The sequence below is a fragment of the Haliaeetus albicilla genome, chromosome 1, assembly GCF_947461875.1.
Source record: "Haliaeetus albicilla chromosome 1, bHalAlb1.1, whole genome shotgun sequence".
NCBI classification, from domain to species: domain Eukaryota; kingdom Metazoa; phylum Chordata; class Aves; order Accipitriformes; family Accipitridae; genus Haliaeetus; species Haliaeetus albicilla.
In genome coordinates, this window is record NC_091483.1 from 74642950 (window position 1) to 74658428 (window position 15479).

Sequence of the window (15479 nt, forward strand, 5' to 3'; positions counted from 1 at the left end):
AAAAGGCAAAAAAAAACCCCCAACCAAAACCTAGACATCAACCAGTAATTTACAGAGAATCATCTGAAGTTTGCCATTTCTAACATTTGCTCATCTCTAGGATTCTCTCTAAATGGAAACTTTTTTTTTTTTAATTTGTGGATATCCATTGACCTCATGAAGATCTCAGAGACAGGGGGAACATAAAGTGACTGAGGAGAAAGCACAAGACTATATACCACAAGCTATTTTCATTATAGCTGAACAGAAAACTTCAGTAGAAATGTAGTTTATCGATATGTGGTTCAATCAAAATTGAGACACAGTGAAATTTTATTTAGCAATAGTTTTCCTTTGGAAGAAATCCAGGAAACAAATTTGACATGCCATTTCAACATTATTGAAATATACTGCTTTGATTTTTTCATTTGCAAACAACTTTTCACTTTTGAAAATATTTTCCTTTATGTTACATACTTCACAACTTAAGAATTAGAAATAAAAAGTTAACCATTTCAATTTGGCTACTGCATTTCTTTCTCTTTTCGGATAGTAATTTACGAACGATTTCAGAAGTTTTGCACTACAGTCTCATTTGAGAAAAAAAAAAAAATCCCAGAAAAAAAGGACCTGGAATTTCCAACATTATTTTGTGTCTGAGCTTCCCTTGGCAGACCTAGCTATTGATTTAGTTTATCTATCAGATCTTGTCTTCTGTACACTTACACTCCTCGTGTCAGGCTGTTAAGTCAGTCTAGTTATTCTGAGCCAGGAATAACACCTGCTTTGACACTCCTGGCCCTTCTCCCTTCCACAATACATCCGTCTCTTGATTTACAAATACAGGGCAAACAAGAACTTTTCTCACCTGCAGTAAGAGAACGGCCCCACGCCAAGCTGTACAGCTTTCTCAATGCTGTCGACATGAAGCTCTTTGTAAAGCAAGTCTGAATCCCAAGGCAAGCAGCTGTGTCCAGAAATGGTCGTCTTTGCCGTACCTCTGTACTCCGTGCCATTGCCAACGTAGCACCGATGGCTAGGAACTGGCAAAGCATAAGACACTGGTCAGGAATCGATGCTAATTACATGTTAAATACTTACTTCACAGCTGAGGTCCCAAATGAGAGCCAGCAGGCCCAATTCTGTATCATGCCTTTCACCTTTCACAGGAATTGAATGCATCAAATGAGGATTTTTTTTTTTAATAAAAAAAGAACCCAAGCAGTTAAAACTTCTGTTTAAAATTAGTAGTGAGTTAGCCTCATTTTACACATGCACAAACAACTATTCAACATGCGGTATGGCAGGAAAGTAGACCTAAAATTTATACTGCATATGGAAGATTTTAGTCAGCAATCTGCAGCAAAGTCAGCAATATGGCTGGGATTCCTCCGGTCTAATTTTAAGCACAACTGAGCTCATCACTGGAGACCTCCTTTTTTAGTCAATTAAGAGAAACAGGCATTTCTAGAGCCAAACTGATCCAGCCTGTTTGAGGTGACTTTTTAAAGATGAGACAAATCTTGCTGTACACTCTTGAGTACGTTGACTGAATCTCCATTGACAATAAAGGGAGTTTAAGTCAACTAGCTCAGATAGAGATATCTGTGTTGTAAAGTAGTGAAAACAATCCTGCCCTGCCAGCAAGTGCTTAAAAGGCCTGATTTTGGAAAATACTTCTTTTTATGGCCTCATACATACCCATATATAAATATATATATATATACACACAATATACCCATGTATATTATATATATGTAGCTACATATTGCAAATACATCAATTTTGCAAGAATTTAACTAGTAGGTTGAATTTTCTAATTCAAAACCCATTTCCTTGTCACCTGCACATGGGCTATTTCTTCAGCTAGGTCTGACATGTTCTATGACCTGTATACTCAGCTGCCAAAATCTATCAACAGCACATACCAGCATTATGGCTGAAAAACATATGGGGATGCATTTGTATACAAATAGCTACTCTGAGCAGAAAGTCTACACCTCAAAACACAGCTCAGAGTATCCCAAAGGAAACACAAAACCATCTAATGTACAAAGAGGATTAATTGTGACCGAGCCTCAGAGGGTTTCTTATCCCAGCCATGTCAGAGTGACTTATCCTTGACATCTGCAAGACTGGTGGAATCTTCTTCTAAACTTATAAACATACTTAAATATGTAACATCATGATATCACCTGCCTGTTGAAAAACACACTGTCAGGATAATCTATCACATCACACAGTGTGGACAGCTATTGTCAAAGATCTGTTTATTTGGACAGAATAAGGTGACACATGAACCGGGACACGTAACCAGCACCAAAATAGTGAATCTCAGTACTGAACTGCTGATGTCAATTATCCTTCCAAGTCATCAGTGTAGCAATAGACCTCAAAACCACAAGCAAGCATATGGCATAAATTTGGGGGCTGGAGGTCAAGAAAATTGGTGCAAGAATTTCAGTGTGAGTTAGCATATAAATATTTAGCAAAATTTGCTTTCTAGCTTGGCCCAGCAGACACTTCTGAGATGATGAGACAATATTTTCTCCCACCCGCACCCTGAATCAAATTCCCTGTATTTCAGTAACTATGAATATAACATTAAATCAAGCTCATATTTTAACAACCATAATCTAGGAGCTCACAGAAAATAGTTTGTCTATCATTTGTATTGCTAGCAATAGTAACCATTTCTTGGCAACCCTGCCATTTATTTTCTGGACAAGTTGCAAGCTATGCTGCTTTGTTTGCCTGAAACAGTGTCATGAAAATACCACCATCATGCTGTATGCTAAATTCTTTCATTTATCCAGGGAAGTGCCAGGTGCTGTTTTTATTTGTACTGTATTTCCTACATTCAGAAATGATTTAGAGTTGCCTACTTTTACAAGGATGAAACGAAAGATTCTGTTTCAGTGCAGAACCAGGGCCATATTCTGTAATACCAATGGTCTGAACATCTTGCAGTGTTTACAAATTGTGCTCACCCTTGTCAGGCTTAAAATCCAATGCATCTCTGTTTCGTCAGGTCTGCCAGACATTGCTAAAGCTGCCAGAAGATTATAACTGGAAGAACTTGGGCCCTTTCTAAATCATCCCGCATGTTCTCCTCCTGTAACTAAGAAGTTTAAATTATATATTGCACTTGTTGAGAGCAATAGGAATATCTCTCATCAGTTTTTTGTTTCTTTTTGGTTTTATAAGGAGTATTTTGGGCACAGGAATAAAATTACTTAATCTCGTATCTTGTGGAGAAGCATCTAGGTTAACATGGTCGTTTCATTAGTAGCTTTACATTGGTCTATTCTTCACTCCAGCAAGTTTTATTTCACTAGCTTGCAGTAGCACCATGGTACCCACATCACCACTCATGAAAGGGCACTTCATTATGTATCTAAAGCCATTAAGAAGTATACACAAAGCCTAATAAAATTTATCACCTATAATTCAGGACAACCAGTTTTCCAAAAAAATATCTGCAACTATTGGAATCGTATAGATCTTTTGCTTCTAATACTCTTTTTTGAACAGTTGCAGCACTGAAAAAATATCTTTCCCCCTCTTCATCAGAAACAATATGTAGGTGGTCTGCTTTCAGCAGTTCCTAATGGGTTGCTCTAACTGGGAATTGTTCAATCTCAATTCTTTCTAGTTTCTGCAACTTCTCATAACTCTGAAACATATTTATTTTCTTATGTGGAAGAAAGTAATGGAGGGCATAATATATATATTTTTCTGTTCATTCACTTCCCTGCAGTACTGTCAATCACTATGTTAAGAGTAGAAAATGGCCTAAACTTTCAGATGATGAAAGTTTTGATGCAAATGGAGATTCAAGTTACTCTGCAGACCTATGCCACTATCACCACTGTTCATTTCCTTCCAGGAAAAAAAAAACCAAACCATAATTAAAATTTAAACCTAGAAATAATTTCCCGTTATGTTTTATTTTTAAAATCCAAGAGGTTTAAATAGCTCACATAAAACATTCTACTTTTATTAGGATGGCATATTTTATCAGCATGTCACACCAATTCCTTGCCTTTTATTTTTTCATTAAAAAGGAGTTTCATGTCTTAAAATTAAAAGCAAACTGAAATAGCAGTTATCCAACCAGTTCTAATTGCTAACTTCCTGAAAACTTTTCACAAGACTTTTTGTCACCAGATCTTGTTTCAGGTTCTGCAGTTACATACCTGAACATTTTTATGAGTTCCTTTTGGAAGTCTTTCTGTAGAAAACTTTTAGATTTTCTTTTCCCCAAAACGTCTCATCAGCAATTTTCATAATGTTTTTTAGCTTTAACTGTATTTTCCTTGCAGATATGCATAAGCTGTTTCATTCTGTTAATAAAAATGCATTTTCCCCCTGATGTTGCTAATCCTGGGATAGCATAGTTTTAAGTAACCTTTCATTCAGTAACGCTTTGTTTTATCCCTGACCAACCTGTAATGCTTTTGTTAAATACAATGTTAGATGGATATCTTCTTTTGTATTGCTCTGTATCAGCTGATAGCAGAGGGGGAAGAGGGGGGAAGAGGAGAAGGGCATAAATCCCCTCTCTGCTTCCAATTACCTTGACAAGAGGTCTTCTCCAGTGTCTTAATTATCAATTATGCCAATGGAAGAGTTCTTTAGAAAATCATAAACTAAAGCAAAGCCTTGGTGGAATTAGGAGAACATCCTTCGTTCAGAGCTTCCCTGGAGCACGTGTCCACTCCTGTTGCAGTGCCTCAGGAAGCTCCAGAGCCAAGGGCTTGAGCGCTTGCTCTACCTCCCCTGCACTGGCCGGAGCGAGCACTTCAGTGGTCACCAGATAGCAGCTGGTTTGCAAGACAGGGCATTCCTATCTCTCTGAAGCCTTTCTAATGCGTCTATCAATGTAGACTTCCACCTGATCCTGTTTCATCTGTTAACAATGAAGATGAGAAGCAATGAACAATGAAATTTTGTGCCTCTGCATAAGCTTATTGCTTACACTGCCTCAGCATTGCAGGACGTGTTGCTCTCCAAGGCATCCTTTACAAGGGTATCAGTCAAGTTTCCTTCCTACGTGAGCTCAGACTCATCGGATGCCTGCAGAAGGGTCCGTCTTTTCTTGATTCACCTAGAAGTTCCCTGATCTCCTTTCCTGGGTAGCCATGAGATCCCCTCAGAGATGAAAGGTGTGAAAGTCTTTGATTTCAGGGAGCTGTGCTTCCCCCACTGCAAGTGCAGCTAACCACTAGTCTGAGCTGGCAATAAACATGCGACAGAAAGGAGTCTCCAGTATTCCTAGAGACTGTTCTTGCAGGCATCTCACTGCGTCAGATAAAGCACTGAATCCCCACATCCCCCACCCAACCCCAGGTATTCTGAAAGCAATAAGGTAAATATTCCTGTGCAAAATAAAACAAACACCACACAGAGAGCTTTGAAGGATGTCCACATTAACCTAGCACTGCTCCCAAAGGAAGATCTGGTTTATCTTTCTTCCTGTGCGGCTGAAAATCTCTGTAAATATCTAGGAAGATAGCCAAGTGAGCATAGACTGCACTGAAGAAAGCAGTTGCCATCTTTTGCACTCTTTAATGGTAAGAATGTGAAGTCTAATGAGCAGGGGCAGGAGACTGCGTGGCAGCAGCCCCAGGACTGGACTGTTCCTGGCTTGAAGCAAATTGCTTCACATTTTCATGCACTAATACCTGCCTGTGAAAGTGAGAATAACAGCACCCACTGTAGCTTTCCTAGTTTGAAAATCAATGAACATAAATCACAACTGAAGTATATGGGAAGCTATATATCTATATAGCTATATTTCTATATAATTCAATCATACATTTATAATATTTATCTAGATTTCAATATTTCTGTTTGGGTTTATGATTTAGTACAACAGCAGATAATGCATGTCACTAATTTATAATGAATAATTGATTCAAATAGTTGTGCTGCTTTCTGGTTTGTTGAATAGCAATAAAACCCCTGGACTAACAACACCTAACACTGAAATAAATCCCTGTTGAAACCATAGCCTGATTATGAAACACACAAACCATCTGCCTGAGCCACAAACTGGGCAGAAATGTGGAAAAATTGGCATCCTTTTGTAATGAATTAAATCAAATAGAAACTTACCATGTAAAACAAGGATGCATTTAAGACTGGGAAAACAAAGTGATTTCTAAAGCACAAAAGATCTTTTTAAGTTGCATCCTAACATAAGGATGGTACACTCCATTCACTGAAATGAGACTTATTTTTTAATATATTTCTTCTTCAAAGTATCTTTGTACCTTCATACTTGCAAATACTTAGATCAACAGAGCTAAAATTGAAGAGATTTATGTTTGTTATAAAAGCTAATGTACAAATCTACCTTAATTCTTTCACACAAAGATTTAAATCCAGAAATCTATAAACTCTGCCAGTATTTTCTTATAGCTTAGAAAAGTAATATCCTAGATAAGAGGGAGGAGTCGCTCTTTTTCCATTTCATTTTTCTATTTATAATCTTCAGTTCTAACACAATAGTTACGATTTACAGAGTCATAAATTCAATCAACTAAGTAAGTATATAGAGCTAAAAGGAGCAACATATTTAGGAAATAGGTTGTCAATAGGTAGGGGAAAGAAATTCCAGCAGCAACAAGCAAATCTCAGTGCTATATTCTTTTGACAGGGAAACAACCTGTTGCATGGACTACCTTATGGGATTTTCAAGACTGAGTGCCTAATTCATAGTGATAGCTTCCATTCTTTTGAAAATACCTGTAGGTCCTCATGTATTAAGAGAATGACCCAAGATAAGTCTCTGGACAGGAAAAGAAGCAGACTGTACAGCAATTAATGATGGTCAGTAGATGAGCCATTGCTCTGTAGAGAGCCAGTAATGAGAGGGGCGTCTCTGGAGCACCTGAAACACCCAGTGTGAGCTGGTGGGAGAAAGCAAGCGATGGGAGAGACAAACAATGCAATGGAGATTTCTGCAGTAATCCAAGGGGTGGGTTGAAAGCCTGTGAGCTTCTGTACCACATCTATCACATCTTCCCTTCAACCACCTTCCTAACCGGCAATTATACAGCAAAACAGATTGCATGGATCAAGAGATGTCAGACCCTCCACATTTCAAGAGAAGATGTGCCCTCTATAAAACATAATTAACCAATACCACTGTCATGTCTCAAATAAATAAAAAATAGGATTAAAAACACCTTTATGGCTTTGAATTAACCAGCACCCAATAACTGACACTGCTGCCAAGTCAGGCACTCTATCGTAAGAGTAAGGACTAAACAGCTGCTTCATATTAGCAGCTGCTAATATTAATCGTATTAGTTTATAGTAGGATTACAACAAAGACTTGTCATCTAAAAAGGCACCACTGTAGGAACACAGAAGGCACCACAGAAACCTTAGTGCCCACCAACATCCAGAAAAAGCATTTCTTTGTAAAAATAAAGAAGTCCTCTGTTGATCTCAAAACTACCCCTACCTCTGACTGGAGAAATTTTTGCCTATTTCTTGGTATTTGTCTTATTGCTCAATCTTTATAGAGTTAATCCTTGCTATATGCTATACTGCTAACAGTATAGCTCATTAGCTCTTTCCTCTCTAGCCTACACTTGCTGTAACCTCCATGCAAATGGTGCTCCCTTCTTTGCATTTTTTCTCTATATCAGCCAAGATCTTTATTATGTTTCCTAACTCTATGAAGAAACCTGGAAGATCAGAGTAGTCTCTCTGTTATTGCTCACATCTGTCACCTCCATAAATGACACCTTATAATTACCATTTTACAAAGCCAGAGTTAGCCCTAGTCTCCTCACCGTCCCCTATATGGGCACTATCTTAGTGCAATGAATAAGAGGTGGGTTCTTAGTTGATAATGCCATGCTCGCTCACTCCATCTTCCAATCCTCTCACCATTTATCATTGCAGGTGATAGTCTGCTAGACCTAGTTTTTCTCCATGTAACTCCAGCATTATTTGAATTATTTTGAAATAATTCAAAATCAGATAAAAATCCAACCCACCATTACTATTTCTGCAACGGCACCCACCCTAGGCTTTCTCTTCATTATCCTTGCCTTATTAACCCTTACCCTATCCTCATGCAACCTCCCAAGGGACCCATAAAACTTTACCCCTGCAAAAAACATAGTCCCCTCTCCAAGCCATATCAAACCATAATGATGCTTTTTTATCTGCTATCCTATACATTCTTCCAGAACTGTGGAACCTTATTCTTTTTCATCCTAGTTTTATTACTAATCCCCAATGGTCCATACATGTGAGCAACAAGCAGCATCTCAGCCCCACTTACAAATCCTCTTCAACTCTCAGTAGCAGAACTACTTCTCCAAGCTCAGTGGGGGACTGACTGGTTGAATACTCACTCACCATTGTCAGCCAACTGACCTTGTTATTATACTTCACCCTATTTCTTCTTTTTTTTCCCCCTGGGGTTCTAGAAAATAAGAAGTTAAACACTAATCCAAAAGCATTCTAGTAGATTATAGATAACGTTGGTAAATATAAACCAAAAAGTTAAGACTCATTATCTTCTCACTGTCTTCTTCAGAAGAAAAAGATTTAAAACTTTCTCTCCAGCCTCCAGAGCTGAATTTCCTTTACTAAAGTACCTTTTTTAGTAGAAAACTGCCAACACCTTATTTCAGCAAAACAACCACTAGAAAGGTGGGTTTGCTGTCTTTTTTACTTCTTTTATTACCTCAAACTCCCCCAGTTTAACCCCCAAAGATGTGGCCAAGAGGGTTTTTTTCCTGTATGTAATTATATATTCAGCTATTCTGTCATCTTCCTTTTCTAAAAATCTTCAACCTACTTCTGACATACAACAACACATCTCCTTATATAACCATAAGCCTTCCACAATTAGCATTCCAACTCATACTTTCCTTAAAGATACAGTACCCCTATAACTGCATTACTCATAGCCTAACTAAGAAAAAAACCCGCTAGAAAACATAAAGAGTTTTCAAAAATACCTTCAACAACTTCGTACTTCATCATGACCAAAATACTAGCAAAAACATTATTGCTACCTAAACCTTAATCCAAAGAAAACTCAAAACATATAATCCTCTGCGCAGTCCTCCCAATACTCTCAAACCTACCATCTCCTGTAACCCAGAACCACAGTGACACAAATCCAAACAGGCTTTCCACGTGCTGCTTTCTACCTCTTCATTAGTTTAATCATGAAAAGCACCAAAATCTGCCACAACTCACCCATCCCACTGATTTACTTTATTATGTGGCTACCTTATTTTCACAAACAGTTCCACAAGAACACACCCTGAACTGTCACTGAGCCCTAATACACAAACAGGCCAGAAATAAACCCCAGCTGGCCATCAAGAACAATGTACCACCCAATGATCAAGGTAATTCTAGACCCTAAAAATCCAGTTAAAAGCTCACAAATCATTAAAATACTAGCATTAAACCCCACCTCAATTATCTACATATGACTACCAGTTATTCCTTTGATCAACAGCAACATAACAAAGCCACCTACAGAGACTAAATGTTTCGGGAAAAGGCTTGGCAACTAATTAAACAGAATAAAGATACTCCGCTAACATACCCTCCAATAAATCAAGAATAAACCTAAAAAATACAAATGAGATCCCCAAATTTACTAACAACCCACACCCCAAAACAGTACCAAAGCAATGGTAAAGAGAAGGAAGTGCTGTTACCCAGGCAATGGGGCAAAATATATATCGGTTTCCACTTGAATATCAACTGACACTGACAGTGTGAATGCAATGGTGGGTTTTCAACCACAGAAACCTAAAGGCACCAATCCCTTAAAATAAATCCTACAACTCCTTCCTTCACCCTCCAACTCCCTTTAACATCACATAAATGCTTACTATAATGAATTATCTGTCCTTCAGCCAAATAGCTCCTCCTCTTTCTTTAGCTGCGTGTCCCTCTGTAGTCACCCAACATCTCTACCATGGCTCCTCTCTGTCCAAAGAAACATGAAATGTCAAGTAATTTTACGATTACATATTTATAACTGTTTGTCATAAGTTATCACCTTCAATGAAGCTAAGTATTTCTGAAGTTAAACATCATCTTCCAGAAAATACCCTCTCCACTCCCTGTACCAACCGGGGCCAGAGATAAAATATCACATCCTTCTCAGGTTTCACTTCTTCCTCACATTTATCACTGCCAAAGTGGCTGGGTCTGGGCCCTTTTTGTAACTTTCTCTGTACAATAAGACAACTATTGCTACTCACGGTTGGATAATCAATTCTGAATCTTCACCTAAAGCCTGGATTCAGAGCTCTCCCAGAAAGAACTCCGTCTCCAAAGCGAATGCAACTATTCTGTTAACAGAAAATCCTTATTTCTGAAAAAAAGTGCATATTTAAGGGAAAGTATTATGAATTAAACTTAATTAAAAATGGATCCTTGAACAAATTTAAACAGCATCTGTTTGGGGAGGGGTTTGCTGGTGACATATCTCATTTCCTTTGAAATTAAACTTCACTGAAATCTTATGCATATAAACCGTATTAGAACACTTTTTAAAATGGCAGTTCTTTCTTTAGTACTGAAGGTTTCTTCTTTAAGGGTTAGAAAGTAATGTATTACCACAAAGAATAGAGAGCTATATTAGAAACTGTCTTTTATATATCGATCTCTTTTGTTATAGGTATCACCTATGTTACATTTATCACCGCCCATATTTTTTTTGTCAGCTCATAATTTGCCAGTAGCTGCATGGCCATTATGATAATGGCTTGGCAATATAAATATACATATATATATAATGATTGTTTGCAGGAGAACTTTAAGACCAGTGAAAAGATTATTTTTGATTACTGACGGGGACCCCGTAATCCAAAAAAAGAAACAACTAATGGACATATAAATAGGTATCTGTAAAATCACAAAAGTTATGATTATTCTTTGTTACTCACTGTTCAAGGGGGGGAAATAAAATTACCAGGCAGTAGTTTTTAAGCTAACAATAGAAAATACAAAAGATACATCATATCTATTTAAATTCTGGAACTTCTTGACACGGCATACTGTGAAAGGGAAAAGCATAGAGGAGTTCTAAAGAGTTTAGACATTCATGGAAAACAGGTAAAGGTCTATCAAATATGATGATCCAGCTGCCTGCTGAGAATATCCTCAACCAGAAGTATTTCTCAGTAATTTCCTGCTACTTACATTATTCCTCAGTCACCCTCTACTTTGCCAGTGCTTGAGTCACAGTAGTACTTAGAGTTGTGATCTGACAATGGCAATTCGGTTATTAATATTTGTGAGTGTGACGTCAAGACAAATTAGCTGGTTTTCCATTAGAAACATATGAAGACTGGTTACTCTTTGTAAAAGTCAAAGGTAGAGGACATCAGAAAGACCTCAAACATATCACAGCCCAATGGGGTACTTATTGTTTAGTAAACTGATTGTTTTCTTTCTTTTTTTTTTTTAAAAAGAAGACATTTTTGCATCACATCTTGGGTTTAAGGTTGCCTCTATAAATGAATAATTTAGAATAAAGTACATTTTGGACACACTGTAACTTTCTCTGAATCAACCATTATAACCATAGACTATTCAGATTGAAGGGTAACCTCACAATTCAGTCCTGTTAGACAAGGGAAACTATACAAGCCAGTAAAAAGGGAAACTATACAAGACAGTGAAAGGAAAACAACAAAAAAAAGCCAGCTGTGCTCACAGCATCAAATTGAAGGGTTGAAGAAAAAATTAATCCAACATATATTTAAAAATCAGTTCTACGTGCTCTGAGAGCACAAGCTCCCGGTACTTTCATCAGAATGCCATTGCCCTTGTGTGATGATGCTACCAGGTCTATAGACCCCAGCACTAATTTATTTGCACTAGTTCAGAATGACTAAATCCTGGCAATGAGGTTTTTTCATTTTTAAACTTGCTTGCAAGGCCCTGACACATAAATACAATCCTTCAGTTCCCGTTTTGTGTGGGGGTGTTAGGCAGCTGAACACAGATGGATTGTAAGCATCTAAAGCCATTTGTTTAGCAAACCAAATGTTTGCTTTATTATTTTCAAGTAATCAAAGAACACCTGCTTATTTCTTGTTCTAAGCCAGTCAGACAGAAACCAATATTACAGCTATAACACTGTCATCCCGATACTTATAATCCAGGCTGCGCTGGGTGGATGTTTATGCACAGCATTGCTGCTTTGGAAGCTGATAACGGAATAGGAATTTGAAAAACAGTTTCACGTGAAGATGAGCAGCGCGCAGTCCTCCCCGAGACACCAGGTCACTCGTACGCTGTGCACACACAGCCCTGCACCCGGATCCATGCAGCAGCATTCCCAAAGCCTGGGACAAATATCCCTAGGGCAACTAAAGGACAAAAAAACAGAGCTACAATATCACCCCTTATGAAGGACTTGGAATAGTCACAAGCCTATTTTGCGCGATTCATTGGGTACCTGGTGAGTGAAGTTTCAGGATCAGTTCATACACCATTCAATTTGCCAATTCACTCCTGCTATTTGTTATTCCAGCTGTACTGCTGTTCTCCCAAATGGATTTTTTTTTTCCCTAGTTTGAGTAGATGGCTACACCATTTGTTAACCATCAGAATAATAAAAAAGAATACCAGATACCAATTCCAGTGTTCACTACCACAGTTTTTTACCCCACCACCCATTTGGACAACTAGTTGCCCACCATAGCTACCAGGAGTCTTGTCTTCAATTTTGATGAGCCTTGGGATTTATGTATTCAGAAGGACATAGCCAGTGAGTTGATGGGATCACAGGCTTGTATGACTGAAGGTCTATTATAATTTATGCCCAAAGCCTGCTGTATTTGAAAAGCAGCCACTGATAGAACTTGAGGATTTAGCATGCAAGTAAATTTTACAAGCAGATTTAACCCCTACAGTGAGAAATGTTAAGTCTTCTGGAGGAAAATTGTATCAAAAACTATGTAGCATCTAATAAGAAGCAACACAGAACTAACATGTAGGCACCAAAAAGCAAATTTTTCTGTCCTGACCCACCAGTGCAAGTAAGGATTTTTAGATAAGCTGTACTGGGCTAAATGTACTATTAATTTAAAATACAAGAAAACCCAAAGAAAGGGTGTGCATTTTACCTTTGTCTACTTCCCACAATAATCTAGTGCTACCAAATACAGTCAGCTGCTAGATTTTGTCAGACCATAAATCCCTCCCTTATGAGGGATGCATGGATCTGTGGGGAAGCGTTCGGACTAGAGTACAGCTCTGTGACTGATCCTGCAACAGGGAAGCATGCACTTATTTGACGGGCCTGGGTAATTGGATTAAAATTTCTGTGTTTAATTTTCCATAGAGTTAAGGACATGAACAAATATTTTTAGAATCAGGGTCTTGGTGGTGAAGAGTGTGCTGTGTTTTACACTGGAAGAATATATTAAACACTTCCTCTGTGTGACTCTTGAGTTATTACAAGAAATGTCTGCAAAGGCAGAATACAATACAGAAGCAAAAAACACCAGCTTCACACCCAGATGAAAACTCCAAATTGCCTGCCCACTAGTAGGTTGTTATACTTACCAATATTGCAGTACTTCCCCGCATAACTTCCTTTGCAATCGCATACTATTTTCCCACTGAAAGTAACCATTTTACATTCTCCACCATTCATGCAAGGATCATGAACACAACCTACAAGCAGAAACCAATGATCAAACCAAAGGTACAAACTATTCAAGAGATTCAGTCCATTTTAACTTACTTTAGTACACCTTCTCTGTGCATATGCATTTTGGGGAAGTTTTTCCTTTTTTGCTCATCTCAGACCTACACTTGATATAAATTAAAGGAAACTCTACTGATTTCTGCCCACTGAAGTCTGTCTCATTGTTTTCACTTTTATTGGACAATGTCAGCCTAGCTATTGACAAATATTATCAATGAACAACAGGTAAAATGGGGGTGGTGATTATTATTACTAGTGGTGATGGTGATGGCATTAGCACTTCTTTCTGTAAAGAGGGTTCTGCCAATTCCAAGTTTGCCACTGAGCTGCATTAAAATTTATAACGTATCTAGCAGGGAGCTCAGTTAAATATTTAGGATCTGTGACTGGGAAGTATCAAGTCCTATCAAATTTCCCAATTCTCCCATGGACTTCCAATGTCCTAGTAAGCCACCGACTCTCCATGCTTTAGTTTCCAGTTCTGTAAGGTGGGAATAAAAGCACCTACCTATTTCAAAGGGCTTTTATAAAGCTTACTTAGTACTGTAAGTTACTTGGGAGTCTGGGCAGGGTAAAAGTCAGCCAGACTGAATAACAGAATAGCCGTACCAGAGCACACGTATAGAGGAGGCATACAGTTTGCTTCCCACCATCTCTCCCTCCATAAAGGAGGTGCTGTGCTGGCTTCATCAGGCAAGTGACGACCCAAAGCGCATGCCCTGCAGCTAGCTGGCCAGCTGTGTCAGGCACCTGGCAGCCCCAAAACAAGGAGGAGGCTTCATAACATAAGCATCACTGCAGCCAGGAATGGGTATGTCGGGCCAAAAACTATGGGGACTCTGGGGTCAATGCAGGGCATATGGGATCCTGGAGGTGGGTAGAGTTTACATGCTGGCAACTCAAGACTGGGATAGCCTTGGGAAGAAAACCCAGAGCTGAAACAGCAATATGAAACGATTGTAGGTGTGCAGGGGAAGAGTAGAGGAGGGTGTGCCTCTCAGGCATGTTACAGTTTCAGAGGAGAAATTTTACCACCTCTACTGTATAATCTGTTGCATATTCTTACATGCTGCAGTTCAGGATTGCATCCCTCTCAAAGAAAACACTAAGATGTGTCCCTAAAATTCAGCTTAATGCATATAATTGCTTCCTCAAATAAATACGGACACATTGAAATGATCTCCTGGGTCAGCATTACTGCTCATACATGGAAAGGCAAGCTAAGATATTCTCTTTTGGGGAGGGTACATGAGCTGCAAGAGCAGCATTACTGTGTATAACACCGCTCAGGCTTTGATATCCTTACTGTCCTTTATCCCCACTGCATGCAGGCCAATAGCTGTAATACAAAATAGTGCCTTACTTTTGTGTTCGACGCTCCTGCACTCGATCTGACCGTTCACACACATGCACTGCTCCACAGCTCCTTGTTGGACTCTTGACCAGCTCATGCCCACATCAAAGAACTCATAGAGACTGTTGTCAAAACATTTATCTGAAACATATTTTAAAAAACAACACAAGCTTTCTGAGGTTATTTCTTGCAAGGCATGGCACCACAGTCTCCATCATTGCCTGCTCATCCCTTTTTTCCTGTTGAGCAGATACATGTTTGTTGACAGTGGTTCTCAAGTAAGCAAGCCTCCATAGTGTGGAGGCACTAAGCCGCTCTCACAGCAGCTCCAAGGCCCTTGAGGCAGAGGTGGCTTTCTCTTCAAGCCCTGTAAGCACAACAGCATCACCACTACTTAAGCCCTTCCATAAGTTCATTCAG

At 38.7% G+C, this 15479-nt stretch overlaps 1 protein-coding gene across 4 annotated transcripts in view; it reads right to left on the reverse strand.

The window, feature by feature from the left end:
- Positions 1-15479, reverse strand: part of HGFAC (HGF activator) — a 44728-nt gene that overhangs the window by 13811 nt on the left and 15438 nt on the right. For all 4 annotated transcript variants that reach the window (XM_069794721.1, XM_069794704.1, XM_009923249.2 and 1 more), the window contains 3 exons: positions 15069-15200; positions 13561-13671; positions 848-1022 (listed from right to left, as the gene is read on the reverse strand). In XM_069794721.1, coding sequence (XP_069650822.1) covers positions 848-1022; positions 13561-13671; positions 15069-15200 — 418 coding nt within the window. The remainder of the gene's footprint in view (positions 1-847; positions 1023-13560; positions 13672-15068; positions 15201-15479) is intronic.